The 16,220-nt window shown below is 34.8% G+C and overlaps 1 protein-coding gene across 4 annotated transcripts in view; it reads right to left on the reverse strand.

The window, feature by feature from the left end:
- Window positions 1-16,220, reverse strand: part of Lrch2 (leucine rich repeats and calponin homology domain containing 2) — a 103,054-nt gene that overhangs the window by 65,594 nt on the left and 21,240 nt on the right. For all 4 annotated transcript variants that reach the window (XM_071606314.1, XM_071606313.1, XM_027932322.3 and 1 more), the window contains exons 2-5: window positions 12,920-13,064; window positions 9,293-9,419; window positions 4,344-4,449; window positions 4,125-4,261 (exon numbers count right to left, since the gene is read on the reverse strand). In XM_071606314.1, coding sequence (XP_071462415.1) covers window positions 4,125-4,261; window positions 4,344-4,449; window positions 9,293-9,419; window positions 12,920-13,064 — 515 coding nt within the window. The remainder of the gene's footprint in view (window positions 1-4,124; window positions 4,262-4,343; window positions 4,450-9,292; window positions 9,420-12,919; window positions 13,065-16,220) is intronic.

Raw genomic sequence — 16,220 nt, forward strand, 5'->3', positions numbered from 1 at the left:
CCTATTTTATTTTCTTTTTTTGAGGTGGGGGTACCAGGGATTGAACTCAGGGGCACTCGAACACTTGAGCCACATCCCCAGCCATTTTTTATATTTTATTTTGAGACAGGGTCTCTGAGTTGATTAGAGCCTCACTAAGTTGCTGAGGCTGGCTTTGAACTCGTGACCCTCCTGCCTTAGCCTCCCAAGTCTCTGGGATTACAGGTGTGGATCACAATGCCTGGCCTTATTCCTATTTTCTGGCTCACAGTTCCTAAAACCTTTACAGAATTTCTTAAGTGTCCTGTCCTATGGCATGAGAGAACCTTGGAGAGAATCATAGAATAAGGGGTTGGTAGCCAGGAGAAACAACCATGTGATTAGAGAGTTGGAATTTCCAGCCCCACCCCATCACCACCCATCACCAGCAAGGGGAGAGGGAGAAAAGAGAGGGGATTAAAGATGAGTTGATCACCAATGGCCAATGACTTAACCAATCATGACTACACATTTAAGCTTCCATAACAAATACAGGGTTCAGAAAGCTTCCAGAATGTTGAATATGTGGAGATATCTGGAGGGTCATCCATTCGGAGAGAACATGGAAGCTTCACATATACCTTGCCCTATGCACTTCTTCTCTCTCACTGTTCATTTGTATCCTTTGAAATTTTTTTATAATAAACCAGCAATAATAAGTAAAGTCTTTCCCTGAGTTCTATGAATCACTTTTAAAAAAATCAATCAAATCTGAGAAGGGGGTCATGGAAAATGGACTTATAACAAGTGGGTCAGAAGTATAGGTGCACAGTCGAGTGGGATTGAGACCAATGGGATCTAAAGCTATCTCCAGATAGATAGTATCAGAATTGAATTGAATTGAATTATAGGACATCCAGTCAGTGTCTGTGGTGAGAAACCCCCCCACAATTTGGTAAGCAGAAGTTAAATAATCTGCATTGGTAATTTGAATAAGAAAAATACTTTTTTTCTATCACTTGAAATTATATACCTAGAAATGGGGTTGCAAGATCACATGGTAGTTCTATTTTTAACTTTTTGAGGAAGCTCCATACTATTTTCAATAATAGCTGTATCATTTTATAATCCTACAATACTGTACAAGGATGCCCTTTTCATTATATCCTCACTAACATTTGCTATCTTTGGACTTTCAGTAAAAGCCATCCTAACAGGTGTAAGGAAATATCTCATTGTGGTGGCATTTCCTTGATGATTAATGATACTGAGAATCTTTTCATATAGTTCTTGTCCATTTGCATGTCTCCTTTAGAAAAAAAATCTATTCACGTCCTTTGCCCATTTTTAAATTGTTTTTTTTTCCTCCTACTGTTACTTAAATTCCTTATATAATTTAGATATTAACCCCTCACAGGATATATGGTTAACAAATATTTCTGGATATCTACAATGCAAAAACATTTAATAAGTCCTCATTTGCTTCAGTGGAAGGCTTTCAGTGTTTTGGTCTATCTTTCATCTTTGAAATTATTCCTGAAATGTTTAGTGATCTTTGGCTATCTGTTCATTTTCAAGAGCGAAGCATTAAAAAGCCAACTGGAAGCTCCAGGTACATGGGGGAAATTTACTTGTAAGCTTCCATCTATCTGGTAATCAAACGGGGACTGGTCATTTCATCAGGTAACACTAAAAGATCAGTGTATAGATAAGTCTTTTCTCCTGGTTCAATCAGTTTATTACAGAAGAAATGTTTCAGTCCTGACTCAAATATACAAGACAGGCTCTGGGCATTCCAGGATCCAAGTAGTTGAAGTCTACTGTAGGTTCCTGACATTTAGCATGCAAGCATTCACTGTTTTCAGCATAGGGTCTCACTTCTGCCTATAGCTGTACCTGTATGACTGAGTCCCCATAACAAAATTAGTAACTTTTTTTTTTCACTTATAGGATTCTACCCTCCTTGGATCAAATTTTAAAAAGCCAAGTGGAGCACACACTTTCCTTCCTCTGGTCAATCTGACCAGACCCCCTATTCCCATTCCTATAACTATCAATTGCTAACTTTGTTATCTTTGCTACAGAGAATGAAGGAAGGACGTCATAGTCTGATTTACAAACTTGATTTGCAGAAACATAGGTTGCTCAATGATCCACCAGATGATCCACCAAGAAGTCTAAAACTTTGGGGCTGTGATTGTGGCTCAGTGGTAGAGTGCTTGCCTAGCATGTGCAAGGCACTGGGTTTGAGTCTCAGCACCACATATAAATAAATAAAGGTCCATCAATAACTAATAAAAATATTTTTAAAAGAAGTCTAAAATTCTTGATTTTATTAAAAACTTCTAAAACTATCAACTTCTTCCCTGGGCTCCACCTTCTGTGTCCTTCTCCCTTAAATATCCCATAATCGTGCTTGCTAGGGAAAAGAGGAATTTGAGGTCCTGTTCACCAACCTTTGGGTTTGTACCTTCTTGATTAAACTTTCTCTATTCCAAGCACTAGTATTCAATGTTTGCTGCATATCAGGCACGTAAATATGATTTTCGGGGTTGGTAACACTTGGTGCCACTGACTCTGGTTTTCTTAATAGTTGTGCTATTCAATATGGTAGCTACTAGCCACATGTGGCTATTCAAATTTAAATCAAATTGAAATAAAACTAAAAATTCAGTTTTCTGTCACTCTATATACTTGCAAATACTCAATTGTCACGGTGGCTACCATATTGGACAGTACAAATACAGAACATTTCAATCACCATGGAAAGCAATAATGGGCAGCATTTTTCTAAATATTATACAAATTTCAGGCTTCTGCTGAGGGAAGGAGTGAATCATTTGGCCTCTGCACTAAGGAAAAATATCTAAGGATCTACCTGCTCAAGGTAAATTCTAGACTTCTGCTGCGGCAAGTGAGGGGTAGTCATGTAGTTATGGGACTAAGGGCAAGAATCTGAGGGCGTAAATTTTAGACCTGTGGTGTAAAATATAGTAGCCACTAGCCACATGTAGCTAATGAAATTCCAACTAAATAAATCAAAATGAAATAAGTACAAATTTGGTTCCTTAGTGACGTTAATCATATTCCAATCATTCAGTGTCAGAGTACATGCTTAGCACGTGCAAGGGCCTAAATCTAATACCAGCACCAAAAACAAAACAAAGTATTTTTTAAAAATCCACTTGTAGCAAGTGGTTACAGTACTGGATAGCACAGATTACAGAACATTTCCATCATTCAGAAAGTTCTACTGGAGATCACTGCCTTAGACATTCAGTCCCTCATCCTATATTCAGAGTTACATGTTATGATCAATACTTGTGCCACTTCCAGGTTTGCACAGTAAATCAACCTGCTTCTTGCTGATTTCCCCGACAGCTGACACGGTCACAGTTTTCCCCCATTTGCTAAGACAGCTACTACCAGGACCCCAGCTATTTGAATTACAAAAGATACGCCCTTTGGAATAAATGGAATATACCTCTGTAGGAAGAAAATTGCAAACCCTGAGCCAGGGCACAAAGCTTGAAGGTAGTGTGGGCTGTTCTTTCACTGCCATCTGCTCTGCAGACAGATACTCATGCAGCATAAGAGGCGCTAGGCACCACTGTTCCATCTATTTTTCATTTTCCAAAACTCTGTTGACATCTCTTCTCCACTGTTCCCTTTCATACTCTTCATCCTTCTGGATTTATGCCTTAGCTTTTTCTTTATCATTTTAGTGGACTCTACATGGACTTAATCTTCATTAAACTAAAGGCCAGAATTAATTTTTTCACTTGTATCTTGTTCTTTCTGTTACGATTTCATCTCTCGGTGCCAAGAATGTGCTACAATTCATCCCACAATAAATCCCAAGTAGATACATACCTGAGTATGAAATAGGAAGAGAGACTTCGAGGTCTATTTTGCAAAACAACATTAACAAACAGAATTAACAGTTTATAAGCAGAAAGCTGATGTCTGAGTTTTCCAAATGCTATTCTACAGCCTACACTAAAACTTCTACCAAAGTAGAAAAAAATATCATCTTAGAAAATCTCCTTTAGATAATAGTATCTAAACAACAAAATTGGCTCATTTTGGTGTTTTTTAAACTTAATAAGCAGATAAAAATTATGAACAAAATGAGAAGAAACAAGTATCATATTTTTATTACAGACCTGTGCTGGTGGTACTTGCAATGGATTGTTATCCAAAATTATTACTTGTAAATGATGCAGCTTCCTGTAACAAACTGGAATTTCGGTCACTTTATTACAAGAGAAATCCAGCTTGACTAAGGGAAGATCTCCTAATTCTGTTCAGAAATGAAAATAATTAAGTTAAATTCTACACAGTTATTCTCTAATTCATGTGAGTAAAAATAGTGAACATCTTACCATCTGGCAATACATGAAGATTATTTCTTCTTATATTTAGCTCTCTAAGGGAATGTAATTTTCCCATTTGTTGGGGAAGGACCTGAATCTCATTGCAGCTAATATCCTAAGGAAAACAAGAAGAAAAAATCATAATAAACTAATAAATACAGATAAATTCCAATTTTAAATTAAAGCATATGATTAATAGCTAGGAGAAGTTACTTCCAATGTCATTTCTCTAAAAATTAATTTATCTGGGAGATTCCTATTTATATTACACCATGAAGTCAACCTAGCATAGTCAACAAAAATTTTTCTGTGTAAAAAAATCTGGCGCACACCTGTAATCCCAGCAGCTCCAGAGGCTGAGGCAGGAGGATCAAAAGTTCAAAGCCAGCCTCAGAAACTTGGTGAGGGCCAAAGCAATTTAGTGAGACCCTATCTATACTAAATAAAATACCAAAAAAAAAGGCTGGGATGTGGTTCAGTGGTAAGTGCCCCTGATTCAATCCTTGGTACCAAAAACAACAACAACAAATCTTATTAACTACATTAAGTACACCTCTCAAAAAATCTCAGCTGAAGACCAACCTTTGCCCACTAAAACCAGAAGTAAGGATGATCCAGGTGTTCTTCAGACATAGAGGTAAAATAAAATACTAATAACTATCTCTCATTGCCACAATCTGTCAATTATTATAGTTGATTTGAGATAATCATATAAGTAAAGCTAAGAAAGTTAACAATCCAAGTTGGAGAACCCAAGATTATGGTCAGGATCAATTTAGCTAAATTTGGTTTTTTCAAAGGATTATGAAATATGAGGGGTTACAAGCTCAAATGGTTCACAATACAACTCAAAGATACTCTAGGAGATCAGAAAACTTGAAATTTAAATCAGTGTTAAATAAAAATGTAAGCCCTGATTTAAAGAAAAACATACCAAGTTTACATAATAAGCGAATAAGGAACGGTTTAACTGTGCTCTCCTCTCCCGCCTCTTTCTTATAATTATATTGAGGTAGGATAGAAGACATAAGAATAGGGAGAAAGAAGGCATGCGGGACAAAAAAGAGTGCCTGTGATTTAAAGTCCAGATTTAAAGTTCACTTTCACACAGATTAAAAGACCAGATTTAAAGGAGCCTTTCATATACCTTGATCAAAAACAGCACTAATAAATCAATTATTAGGCCTTGTCTATGGGTATACCAGCATAGTACTGTTTAAATTCACAAAGTAAAATACATCAAAAAACAAAGGAAGGAAAAGCCTGTTTCATTAATGGTCAACATGTCAATAAATGACCACCATCCCAGTAATGGTTAACATGTAGAGTCACCAAAACTAAAAACACTCTCTTAGATGATGTCCCTGTACTATTGACCTTATGTGTGTAAATATACCTAGCTAAGACGCAGCTAGCATGTTCCTCTCTCACGCCCACGTTCCACCATGTCTCTCAGGGGGTCTACTGCTTTCTTCCAATAAATTCAATCTGTGCCTCACTTTGATCCTTAAATTCCTTTTGCAATGATGTCAAGGACCCTCAGGGCCTGAGTTAAGGTCTGTCTCTCTTTTCAGAAACCTCCTTAGGACCCCTGTCCCAGCAACAACATAAACAAAAAGGGAAATGTGCAACATGATCTTAGACAGAAGCCATTCCTGACATACTGCAGATGAAATTCAAGTTTTACTACAATTACTCCCAATTCCCAGCTTTCACTGAAAATTATTTTAGCTTGGCAGGAGATGGGTGGCATATACACTCAGTTTTATCAACTTTAAAAAGTTCAGGAATGTCAATTCCGAAGAATATTAAAGCCACATAAGGAAGAATCCAATAAAGCTCCTGATAATTAGGAAAACGTATCCTACATACATTTTTCAAAAGATATCTAAGGCATCTTCATTCAACAAGTCTTAATCAAATATTATTTATTAGGCACTATTCTAGAGCTGGGAACACAGAAGAAAAAGAACAAATTCAGCCCTCACAGTTCCTTATGGAGTTTCCTTTCTAGCAAGGGAAGTAGATTATTTCATATGCTAGAAGACGATAAGTGCTATTAAAAATTTTTTAAAGCAGGGTAAAGGAAAATGGCAGTGCTACTAATAATGGGAAGGGACATTAACAATTAAGATCATCTCACAGAGAAGGTGATATTTGAGGAGTATTAATATATGAAAAAGGAAAATTCCAGGCAAAATGATAAATGTAAAGGTCCTTAGGAAGAACACATCTGACATGCAAAAGTAACAGCTAGAATTCTGGGGTAACTTGGGAGAAGTGGGTAAGGGAGAGAGTAGGGTGTGGGTAGGGGATATACTTTTCACTTTTACTCTGAGATGGCAGAAACCAGAAACTTTTGAGCAGAGGAATGACATGATCTGACACGTTTTGATAGGATGGCCTTGGCTGCTATATTCAGAATAGACTATTATTCAAATGATGGACAATAAAGCATTAGGAAAACACCGTTTAAAATAAATACTAGTGCTTCTTTCCAAAGGTGTCTGATACTAAAGATTTCAATATAGAAATCTGACACATAGCTGCCACTTCCTAGAAGAAATAATCCCTAGCATAGGAAATTAACCTACTCCAGAGGATAATGCACAAAATACTCTGCTGGGGGATTGGAGAGAATATTTCCTAGATTTTTTTTTTTTTTATTTTTTATTGATGCCCTTCAATGGATGAATGGATAAAAAAAATGTGGCATTTATACACAATGGAGTATTACTCTGCATTAAAAAATGACAAAATCATAGAATTTACAGGGAAATGGATGGCATTAGAGCAGATTATGCTAAGTGAAGCTAGCCAATCCCTAAAAAACAAATGCCAAATGTCTTCTTTGATATAAGGAGAGTAACTAAGAACAGAGTAGGGTCGAAGAGCATGAGAAGAAGATTAACATTAAACAGGGATGAGAGGTGGGAGGGAAAGGGAGAGAGAAGGGAAAATGCATGGAAATTGAAGGAGACCCTCAGAGTTATACAAAAGTACATACAAGAGGAAGTGAGGGGAAGGGGAAGAATATTTCCTAGATTTTTAATGACAGAATATAACCACATTCCTGTGGCTAAGTACCATGGGAATACTCACAAATTCATTATATGATTTACAATTGTCTGCCATTCATCCTAATGCCATCTACCCATCTGTTATTACTGATTCTGAGAGTTTAAGGCATAATAATTTATATTAATTTTATGTTAGGGTCTGGGGATGCAGCTCAGTTGGTAGAGTGTTTGCCTCATATGCACATGGCCCTGGGTTCATTCCCCAAAACCACACACACACACAAAAAAAAAGAGTAATTTTATACTAAAGTAATAGTATTGAATATTTTAAATACTCTCCTTAAAATACTTGAATAAATCTAAAAATCTTAAATATTTTTCATGTTTCATTTATCTAAAAAATATCTCATGTAATATAATTTAAAACATAAGACCAGAAATTGAATTAAGAAAAAAAGAAGAAAAATAAATTACAGAGCTCTAAAATCTTAAAATATTTCTATAATCTTTACAAGACACTGACAGTGTACAGGTCAAAGAAAGTAATCATCTCTTTTAATATGAATTTGTTAGATCTCCATTCATTTTTTTAAAATATAAAGTTAAGAGTCCATTAACAAAAGGGAGTATTTTCAGGGTATAAACTGCTAAAAATAAAGTCATACAAAAGATTAAAAGTAATAAGGATGTTTATAATATAGAAAAACAGGTCTTATAATTTAGAAAAATAGAAGGTAGGCACACACAGGTTATAAGTACCTGAGGGAAGAGAGGTTGTCAGTATCTATATCTCACCCCAGGACCAATGGGAAAAAAGTGATGGGGGGAATTCAGTTTGGTTCAAAATAAGATTACTAACAAACAGTTTTGCAAAAGAAAACCAGGGGTGGTTCAGACACACACAAACAGAGCTGTTCACCACCAAAAATGTGCTAAATAGATCAGGGATTCCTGCATTAGGGAGTAATTACATCTGTTCACTTTTAAGATCTCTGATATGCTTACAATTCTATGGTTCTAAAACACAAAGGTGAAATTCAAGGAAGTTCCCTTATGTTGTAATTGGACACGCAGGTATTTCTGAATAAATAAAAGGAATTCCCAGCACTTCAGTTCATCATAGTCTAACAATAAATTCCCGTTATAAAGTTGTAGATAAGTTCCTCAAGAAAACTTTTGGTTCACTAGACATAATAAAGTATGCTTAAGAACACGTTAAAATACCTGTTTATTGGAAAAGTGTTATTCAAGATAAAACAAAATAATCAGCATGTTACACTGTGTGAAATGGGGGGAACCAAAAGATAGTAAGATAATAGAGCAATGTTTTAAGAATCCAATTATGTTTCTCTCTGAGTTCAATGCTCTTTAAGAACTAAAATATTTTATCCAAGGTAATTATTTTAAATTATTCTATATTTCTATAAACAACAGAATATAATGGCTTCTTTTCATTTATCTTGGTCCCCAAGGAGTTATAAAATCACATGAGCATAAAGTAAAGGAAAAGTTATTTTGTTAATTCTGTTTACAGACATTGTACTCTCTTCTTTAATCACCATTCTCTATGGCTCTACAATAATCCTGTAAAAACTTAAAAACAGCAACAACAAAATACCTTATCTTTTCCCCAAGACTTTTACTGTCCACAAAATGAAAAAACAAATACTTATTCATTTAAAAGCTATTTTTTAAAGCTCAGAAGCCTTCTAATCCCACTAGGGCTAGGAACAACTAGGCTTTTTTTTTTTTGTGGCTGGGCACTAAAATGAGACACAACACAGTATCTCATAATTTGACAAAAGTAAATTTAAACATATACCAATTTATTCATTTAAAAAATTACAGTGAAATTCCACACATAAATAACTTATCTTCTAAAATGTAACAGTATTTATTATGTATATTACATATAATTTTTTTAACTATTTTACTCACCAATTCCATTAAATCTTTTAACTTTCCAATTTCTTCTGGAATGGATACCAGTTTATTATTACTGACGACCAAAACTTTAAGGGGAAGATCAAATAAGTATTTTGGCAATGTTGATAAAAGATTTCGACTGAAAAGAAAAGGAAGTCTCATTATGAGAAAATATGTCTGAAACTTGACTGTTACGTTGAAAAACAATAAACTTCCTGGAAAGTAAATTTCACTAAGTAACAACTACCATTTAATGAGTGCTTACTTTGTATCAGGCATATGTAAATTCCTTACATACAGTGTTTTATTTAATCCCCACATTAACCCTACAAAATAGGTAGCATTATCTCTATTATACAAATAAGAAAATGAAGGTTAAAACTTGTTAAGTGACTTGCCCAGATGTAACAAAGACTCAAATGTAAGTCCTGCTGTAAAGTTTGTGTAGCTATCTATGACAATGCCTTATTATATCATCAGTGCTCAAAAACTCAGAATGATTCTTCTGAGCTAGAGAATGCCAGAACCTTGCTCATCATTTCAGTATATTCAGTACTTCCAAGCCTTTAACTGTGGAAAGGCTCCAAGGATAAATTTGCATGTACTCTGTTCAAATTATGAAAGAATGAGTAAGACTGTATCTTTAAAAACATGCTGCAATTCTAACTTACTCCCTTTGTTAGTTTACAATAGAACAGGCTATTAGCACCTTTACCTCTGCTCAAAGTTGATACATTTCTATTTCTGGGATCCATTTATAATGTAACAACTAACATTTATTGAGTATTTACAATGTTCAGATAACCTCAAATGGATTAATTCAACTAACACAATCACCTAATTTAGGAAGGTAGATACTATTATGATCCCCATTTTATAGACGACAAAAAAAAAAAAGTCACAAAGAGCTTAAGTAAACTGCTAAAAGTCACACAACTGGTAATGGGGAGAGTCAGAATTCAGTCCCAGGCAATCTGGCTCTAGGACCCTTGCCCTTCAACTATTAGGGTCAAACTTAAATGCTGATGCAGACTGACCCAAATGATCCCATTACCAAAATATATAGAGAGGATTCCATTCTATTTACATACTAAGAAGCACTGACAAGCAATAAGCTATTATTTTTCCTCTTTTTCCAAGTAACACTTATAGACCTATACCTAGTATCTTGTGCAATATACATTGCAACAAAAGCCCAGTGTTTCAAGGCATTTTAAGGACCCTTCACCCCATCTTATCCCTGCAAAGGGCATCCAGAAACACTAGACTGGCTTTAATCACACATCGCAGACTTAAAATTTAAAAAAAAAAAAAAAAAAAGACAATGCCCCTCAACTAGTAATCCTGGCTAGGCTGCTGGAATGTCAGATACGCTAGGGGCCTGTCACAATCCTTCATACCGTCAGGGTCAAGCAGGCTCCTTGGTGAAATGGTCTGTCTGGGACCTTTCACCCTGGAGCACACAAGGATATTTCTGCAAGAAAATCACCTCAGAGGTTTACCAAGACATTTTCACCAAAATAGAATAATAAATGGGAAAATAAGAGCAAACTCATTCTAATTCTCCCTCAGGCCAATGAAACAAAACAAAACAAACAAACAACAAAAAAAATTTTAAAAATCAGTTTATCTTCTTCCCTTAAGAAGCATGTTAATTGAAATTTCTCCAGAATCTGGTTACTTCCTTCATAGCAAATAAGTCACTAATCATCACTTTTATACTACATGTTTTAGAGAGAACCAAAGGAAACAAGTTTTATTTCAATATAGTTTGTCAAGAATGTTTGTGACTATAGGGGCTGGGGTTGTGGCTCAGTGGTAGAGCGCTCGCCTCGCATATGTGAGGCCTTGGGTTCAATCCTCAGCATCATATAACAATAAATAAATAAAGGTGTTGTGTCCAACTACAACTAAAAAAATTTTAAAAAAAGAATGTGACTATAAACAAAAATTAGAAGTCAACTTTTAGAGGTCAAAATAGGATAGAACTGGAGCAACTTTCAGTAACACTATTCTAAGACATGTCATACATATTAATACAGAAATTTAATTCACTTTTTTGGCAAATTGCTTTTTTTCACAAAAGAAAAAATTGAAACAAAAACAAAGACAAAATATAAAAATATCTCACTTTCCTGAAATCTATTCTAAGCCAGGCCAAAGAGTATCTGCTTATGCAAAGAAGAAACTCAAATGACTGATGCCTACAGAAGTAAACTTCTCTCACACCTTTTTTTTTCTTTTTTTTTAATTTGTTCTATTCTCTCACATTTTAAGTATAAAGTGGTTTCAGTTAAAATAGTGTGTACTGTCAGGAACACCAGCGGGGACCATATAAAAGAATCACTTTAAGCAATGGGCATGGTGGTTCACTGGAGGCTGACACAAAGAGAATCACAGGTTCAAGGCCAGCCTGGGCAACTTAATAGGACCCTGTCTCAAAATAAGAAATAAAAAGATCTGGGGATGTACCTCAGTGTTAGAGCATGGGAGGTTGTGGGAGGTTCTGGAACCAATCCCCCAGAGATACTGAGGGAATGATCATACATGAGACTTTGGGCAAGTAGCTTAACCCAATTTACTCCTCTGTAGTGCAGGGATAATACTATTACCTACCTCAAAACAGTGTTAGAACATTAGATGAGATGATATGGGTAAAGTGTTTAGAATACTGCCTGGCACATGGTAAGCACTTATTAAGGATAAAAATTATCATCCACTTCCAAACTTTCCAATACTCCCATCCCAATCCATCCACCCTTGAAGAAGCAACAAATCACAAAAGTAATAAAAATAACTTAAGAACTGATTCTTTATAATGTTTCACTGTAACTATGGATTCATATAAGCAAATGTGTATCATGCTGCTATGATTTGAAAAAATATTTATGATTTAAAGCCTTGCTACTTGTGAGATCTAAAGACTAGCAGGCAGAAATGGGCATTACCAGAAAACCTTTTAAAAATGCAGGCCCCACAGCAAATCTAAGGAATTAGAATCTGCTTTTAATAAGATCCCCAGATGATTCCTGTGTATTTGAGAAGCACTGCTCTAAAAGGACAAGACCAAAAGCCTACAAAATAAGGTGAACATATAAACAATACAAATAATGGGGCTAGGTTGTGGCTCAGTGGTAGAGTGCCTGCCTTGAATGTGTGAGGCCCTGGGTTTGATTCTCAGCACCACATATAAATAAAAAATAAAGGTTCATCAACAACTAAAATTAAAAAATAAATAAATTTTTTTTAAAAATACAAATAAAAGGGCTGGGGTTGTGGCTCAACGGTAGAGTGCTTGCCTAGCATGTGTGAGGTACTGGGTTTGATTCTCAGCACCACATATAAATAAAAAATAAAGGTCCATCTACAACTAAAATTTAAAAATAAATAAAATTTTAAAAAAATACAATAAGAGGGCTGTGGCTCAGTGGTAGAGCACTTGCCTAGCATGTGTGAGGCACTGGGTTCAATTCTCAGCACCACATATAAGCAAATAAAAATAATTTTAAAAAATTCAAGTAAGATATTGTTGAGATAAATATAGGCTACACAGCCAAACCAAACACATCCCTTTGCTTATTATAAAGAATTAAAACCATAATAAAACCCAAAATTTATTTTAAAGAATAAATTCATTACCTAATGTTAAGGTATGTTAACATCTGCAGATTTTTAATGGCTTCAGGAATGGTTTTGATGCAATTATGATACAAATTTAATGTTTCAAGAGGTGCAAACAACCACACATCAGAAGGAATTTCTGTAAAACGATTTCTGGAAAGATCTGAAAAAAAAAAAAAAACAGTGATTTAGTGTTATAAATACACCAATATCTATAATAATAAACAGAACTATTTCAATATTTGTTCAATCATTCAGAACCTAAGCAACTACTTAAAAAACAAATATTACCGGGTCATGGTGGCGCACGCCTGTAATCCCTGTGGCTCAGGAGGCTGAGGCAGGGGGATAGAATTCAAAGCCAGACTTAGCAAAAGAGTCGTGCTAAGCAACTCAGTGAGACCCTGTCTCTAAATAAAATACAAAATAGGGCTGGGGATGTGGCTCAGTGGCTGAGTACCCCCAAATTCAATCCCTGGTAAACCCCCTCCCAAAATATCAATGAAGAATTCTCTCTGATCTTTAAAAAATACAATAAAACCTCCCATGATCCCACATTCCCCTCCATTTCTGTCTTTATTTTTCACAACGAAATTTACACAATTCCACAACCCAACTAAATTTTGTACTTACCATGGACTTCTTGACCCAGTGTAATTTGGTTTCTATTCACTCTCACATCCACTAAAATTACAAAGAGCCTCCATATCAATAACCACTCCATTCATGTGTAAACATTCTCCTCCCTTGACTTGGAAGACTACTCTTCCAGACCTTTCCTGTTATCTCTCTGGCTACTTCTTCAGTTATATTTTTTTCTACCCATATTATAAATGTTAGTGTTCCAGAGGGTTAATGACATAAGGTACTCTTTCCTTCTAAAGATATACATCATACTGAGTGATTTTATCCAATCCCAAGGCCAAATTATAGGTATATATACTAACAAATTACAAATTAAGGTTATGTCTAAATACCCATGTTTTGATCTTCAGGACTTCTTCTTGATGTCTTTTAGGCACCTCAAATTTTATAAGTGTAAAATATGAACTGAAGATCTTTTTCTACACACCTGTTTCTCTCATCTCAGACATGTCACCAACATCCTCCTGGTGAATTGTCCAAGGCAGAAACCAGGCATACATCCTTGATTCCTTCCTCTCCTAAATTATTCCATGCACACACAAATATGCTTCCATTCATTTAAGTTTTTACAAAGATAAAATCATGGAGTTATTATAACCATTATTCCTCCATTAAAGGTTTATTATATAAAATTTTGAAAAAAAATGACATTATGTGATCAGTTGAAAAAATACTCTAAAAAGTTTTTCAACTTCAGTACTACAAATCTTTTGGTTGGATAACTGTTGGTGAGGAGGCTATCCTGAGCACTGTAAGATGCACTGGATACCAGTAACCCTCTGGCCCTGAAAGCCAAAAAGTATCCCCTGAGGGGTATCCCCATCCACCCGTTGAGAATGAATAACTAAACAATTATCTAATTAGTTAACTAATCATAGAGATATGCTTTATTTATACTACTTATTATCCTTGTTCGGTTAAAAACATAAGAATATTATGGACCCTGTCAGGGAAAACATCTATAGTTCAGCCTAGCCTCAATTGTACCTCTTTTAGCATCAGCTTCGTCCTCACAAAAAGAATAAACTCCTGGAGCTGGGGTTGTGGCTTAGTAGTGGAGCGCTCACCTAGCAGGTGCGAGGCCCTGGGTTCGATCCCCAGCACCACAGAAATATAAAGGTATTGTGTCCAACTACAACTAAAAAATAAATATATTAAAAAAGAATAAACTCCTCTCAGTAAAGTTCAACTTTCTCACTCTGAGGGATGAGACCTCTTTACTCAGCAATATAGTAAATTCCCTATTTAGAATACTAATATACATGTATTTATATATATATATATATATATATATATATATATATATATATATATATATATACACTGGTATATATGGATATAGAGAGAATAGAGGACAGGGGAAGGAAAGAGAAATTGACTCTCATTTTCATCTAATATAAAGTTTTATAACTGGAAAAAGAAAACATTAACTAGTATTATGTAATATGCAAATTAATTTGGATTCTTCTTCCTCCCACTTTAGGATGCTGAATAACTTAATAAAATGATAGGGGGGCTGGGGATGTGGCTCAAGCAGTAGCACGCTCCCCTGGCATGCACGGGGTGCTGGGTTCGATCCTCAGCAACACATAAAAAATAAAGATGTTGTGTCCACCGAAAACTAAAAAATAAATATTAAAAAACTCTCTCTCTCTCTCTCTCTGTCTCTTTAAAATAAATAAATAAATAAACAAACAAATAAAATATAGGCATTGTGTCTAACTACACCAAAAAAAGCTAAAATAAAATATATTTTTTTTAAAAAATGATAGGGGCTGAGGATATGGCTCAAGTAGTAGTGCGCTCGCCTGGCATGCATGAGGCACTGGGTTCGATCCTCAGCACCACATAAAAAAAATAAAATAAAGATATTGTGTCCACCTAAAGCTAAAAAATAAATATTTTTTTAAAAATATAAAATGATAGAATTACTAGAAGATGATATAAAATTTCTCAGTATTCTGGTTTGCCTCCTCTGGATACTCAAAGCATCATATAGTTCTATTGAGGGGGAAAATGAGTCAATGTTTTTAGTTAAGAATTTGCTTCTGTTTCTTTTATGCTTGAGGTTTTACCTCTTATTTTTATAACTTCAGAACCCTAGGAGTTGAAAATTACTGATTACAATTAATTTGAAATCCTAAAAACAAAATTATGCCCAGTTTGTTATTCCGTATAATAACTATTAAACACATAATTATTAGTATTAATTACTAATAAATACTAATATTAAATACTAATAAAATAAATTAGTATTTAATATTAGTGTTAAATTAGTACTTGCTACTTAATATTAATACTAAATACTAATATATAGTATTAAGTACTAATTTTTTATTAGTTAATGCAGTGTTCCCAAAGATAGATAATGGTCATGTGATTAAGATTGCAAGAATAGAGAAAAGAAAAAGTAGCTAAAATTTGAAATGTATTTTAGAATTAGTATATAAGTGGGAAGTTCAAGAGATGGGTTATGTGGGATAAATAAGAGGTAAGAATCAAGGATGGTATGAGGATTCTGGCCTAGGGCCCTTAATAATGTTTTACAATGAATGAATGGAGTTGGAACCAGATTTTTGTTGCTGCTACTGGTGGGATTTCTGTTTTGTTTTCTAAAGCAGACATGCAATCAAGGATTCAATTTTATGTAAAAGAGATTCAAAGGAGATTGTTC

This window comes from Marmota flaviventris, chromosome X (genome assembly GCF_047511675.1).
Source record: "Marmota flaviventris isolate mMarFla1 chromosome X, mMarFla1.hap1, whole genome shotgun sequence".
Classification (NCBI taxonomy): domain Eukaryota; kingdom Metazoa; phylum Chordata; class Mammalia; order Rodentia; family Sciuridae; genus Marmota; species Marmota flaviventris.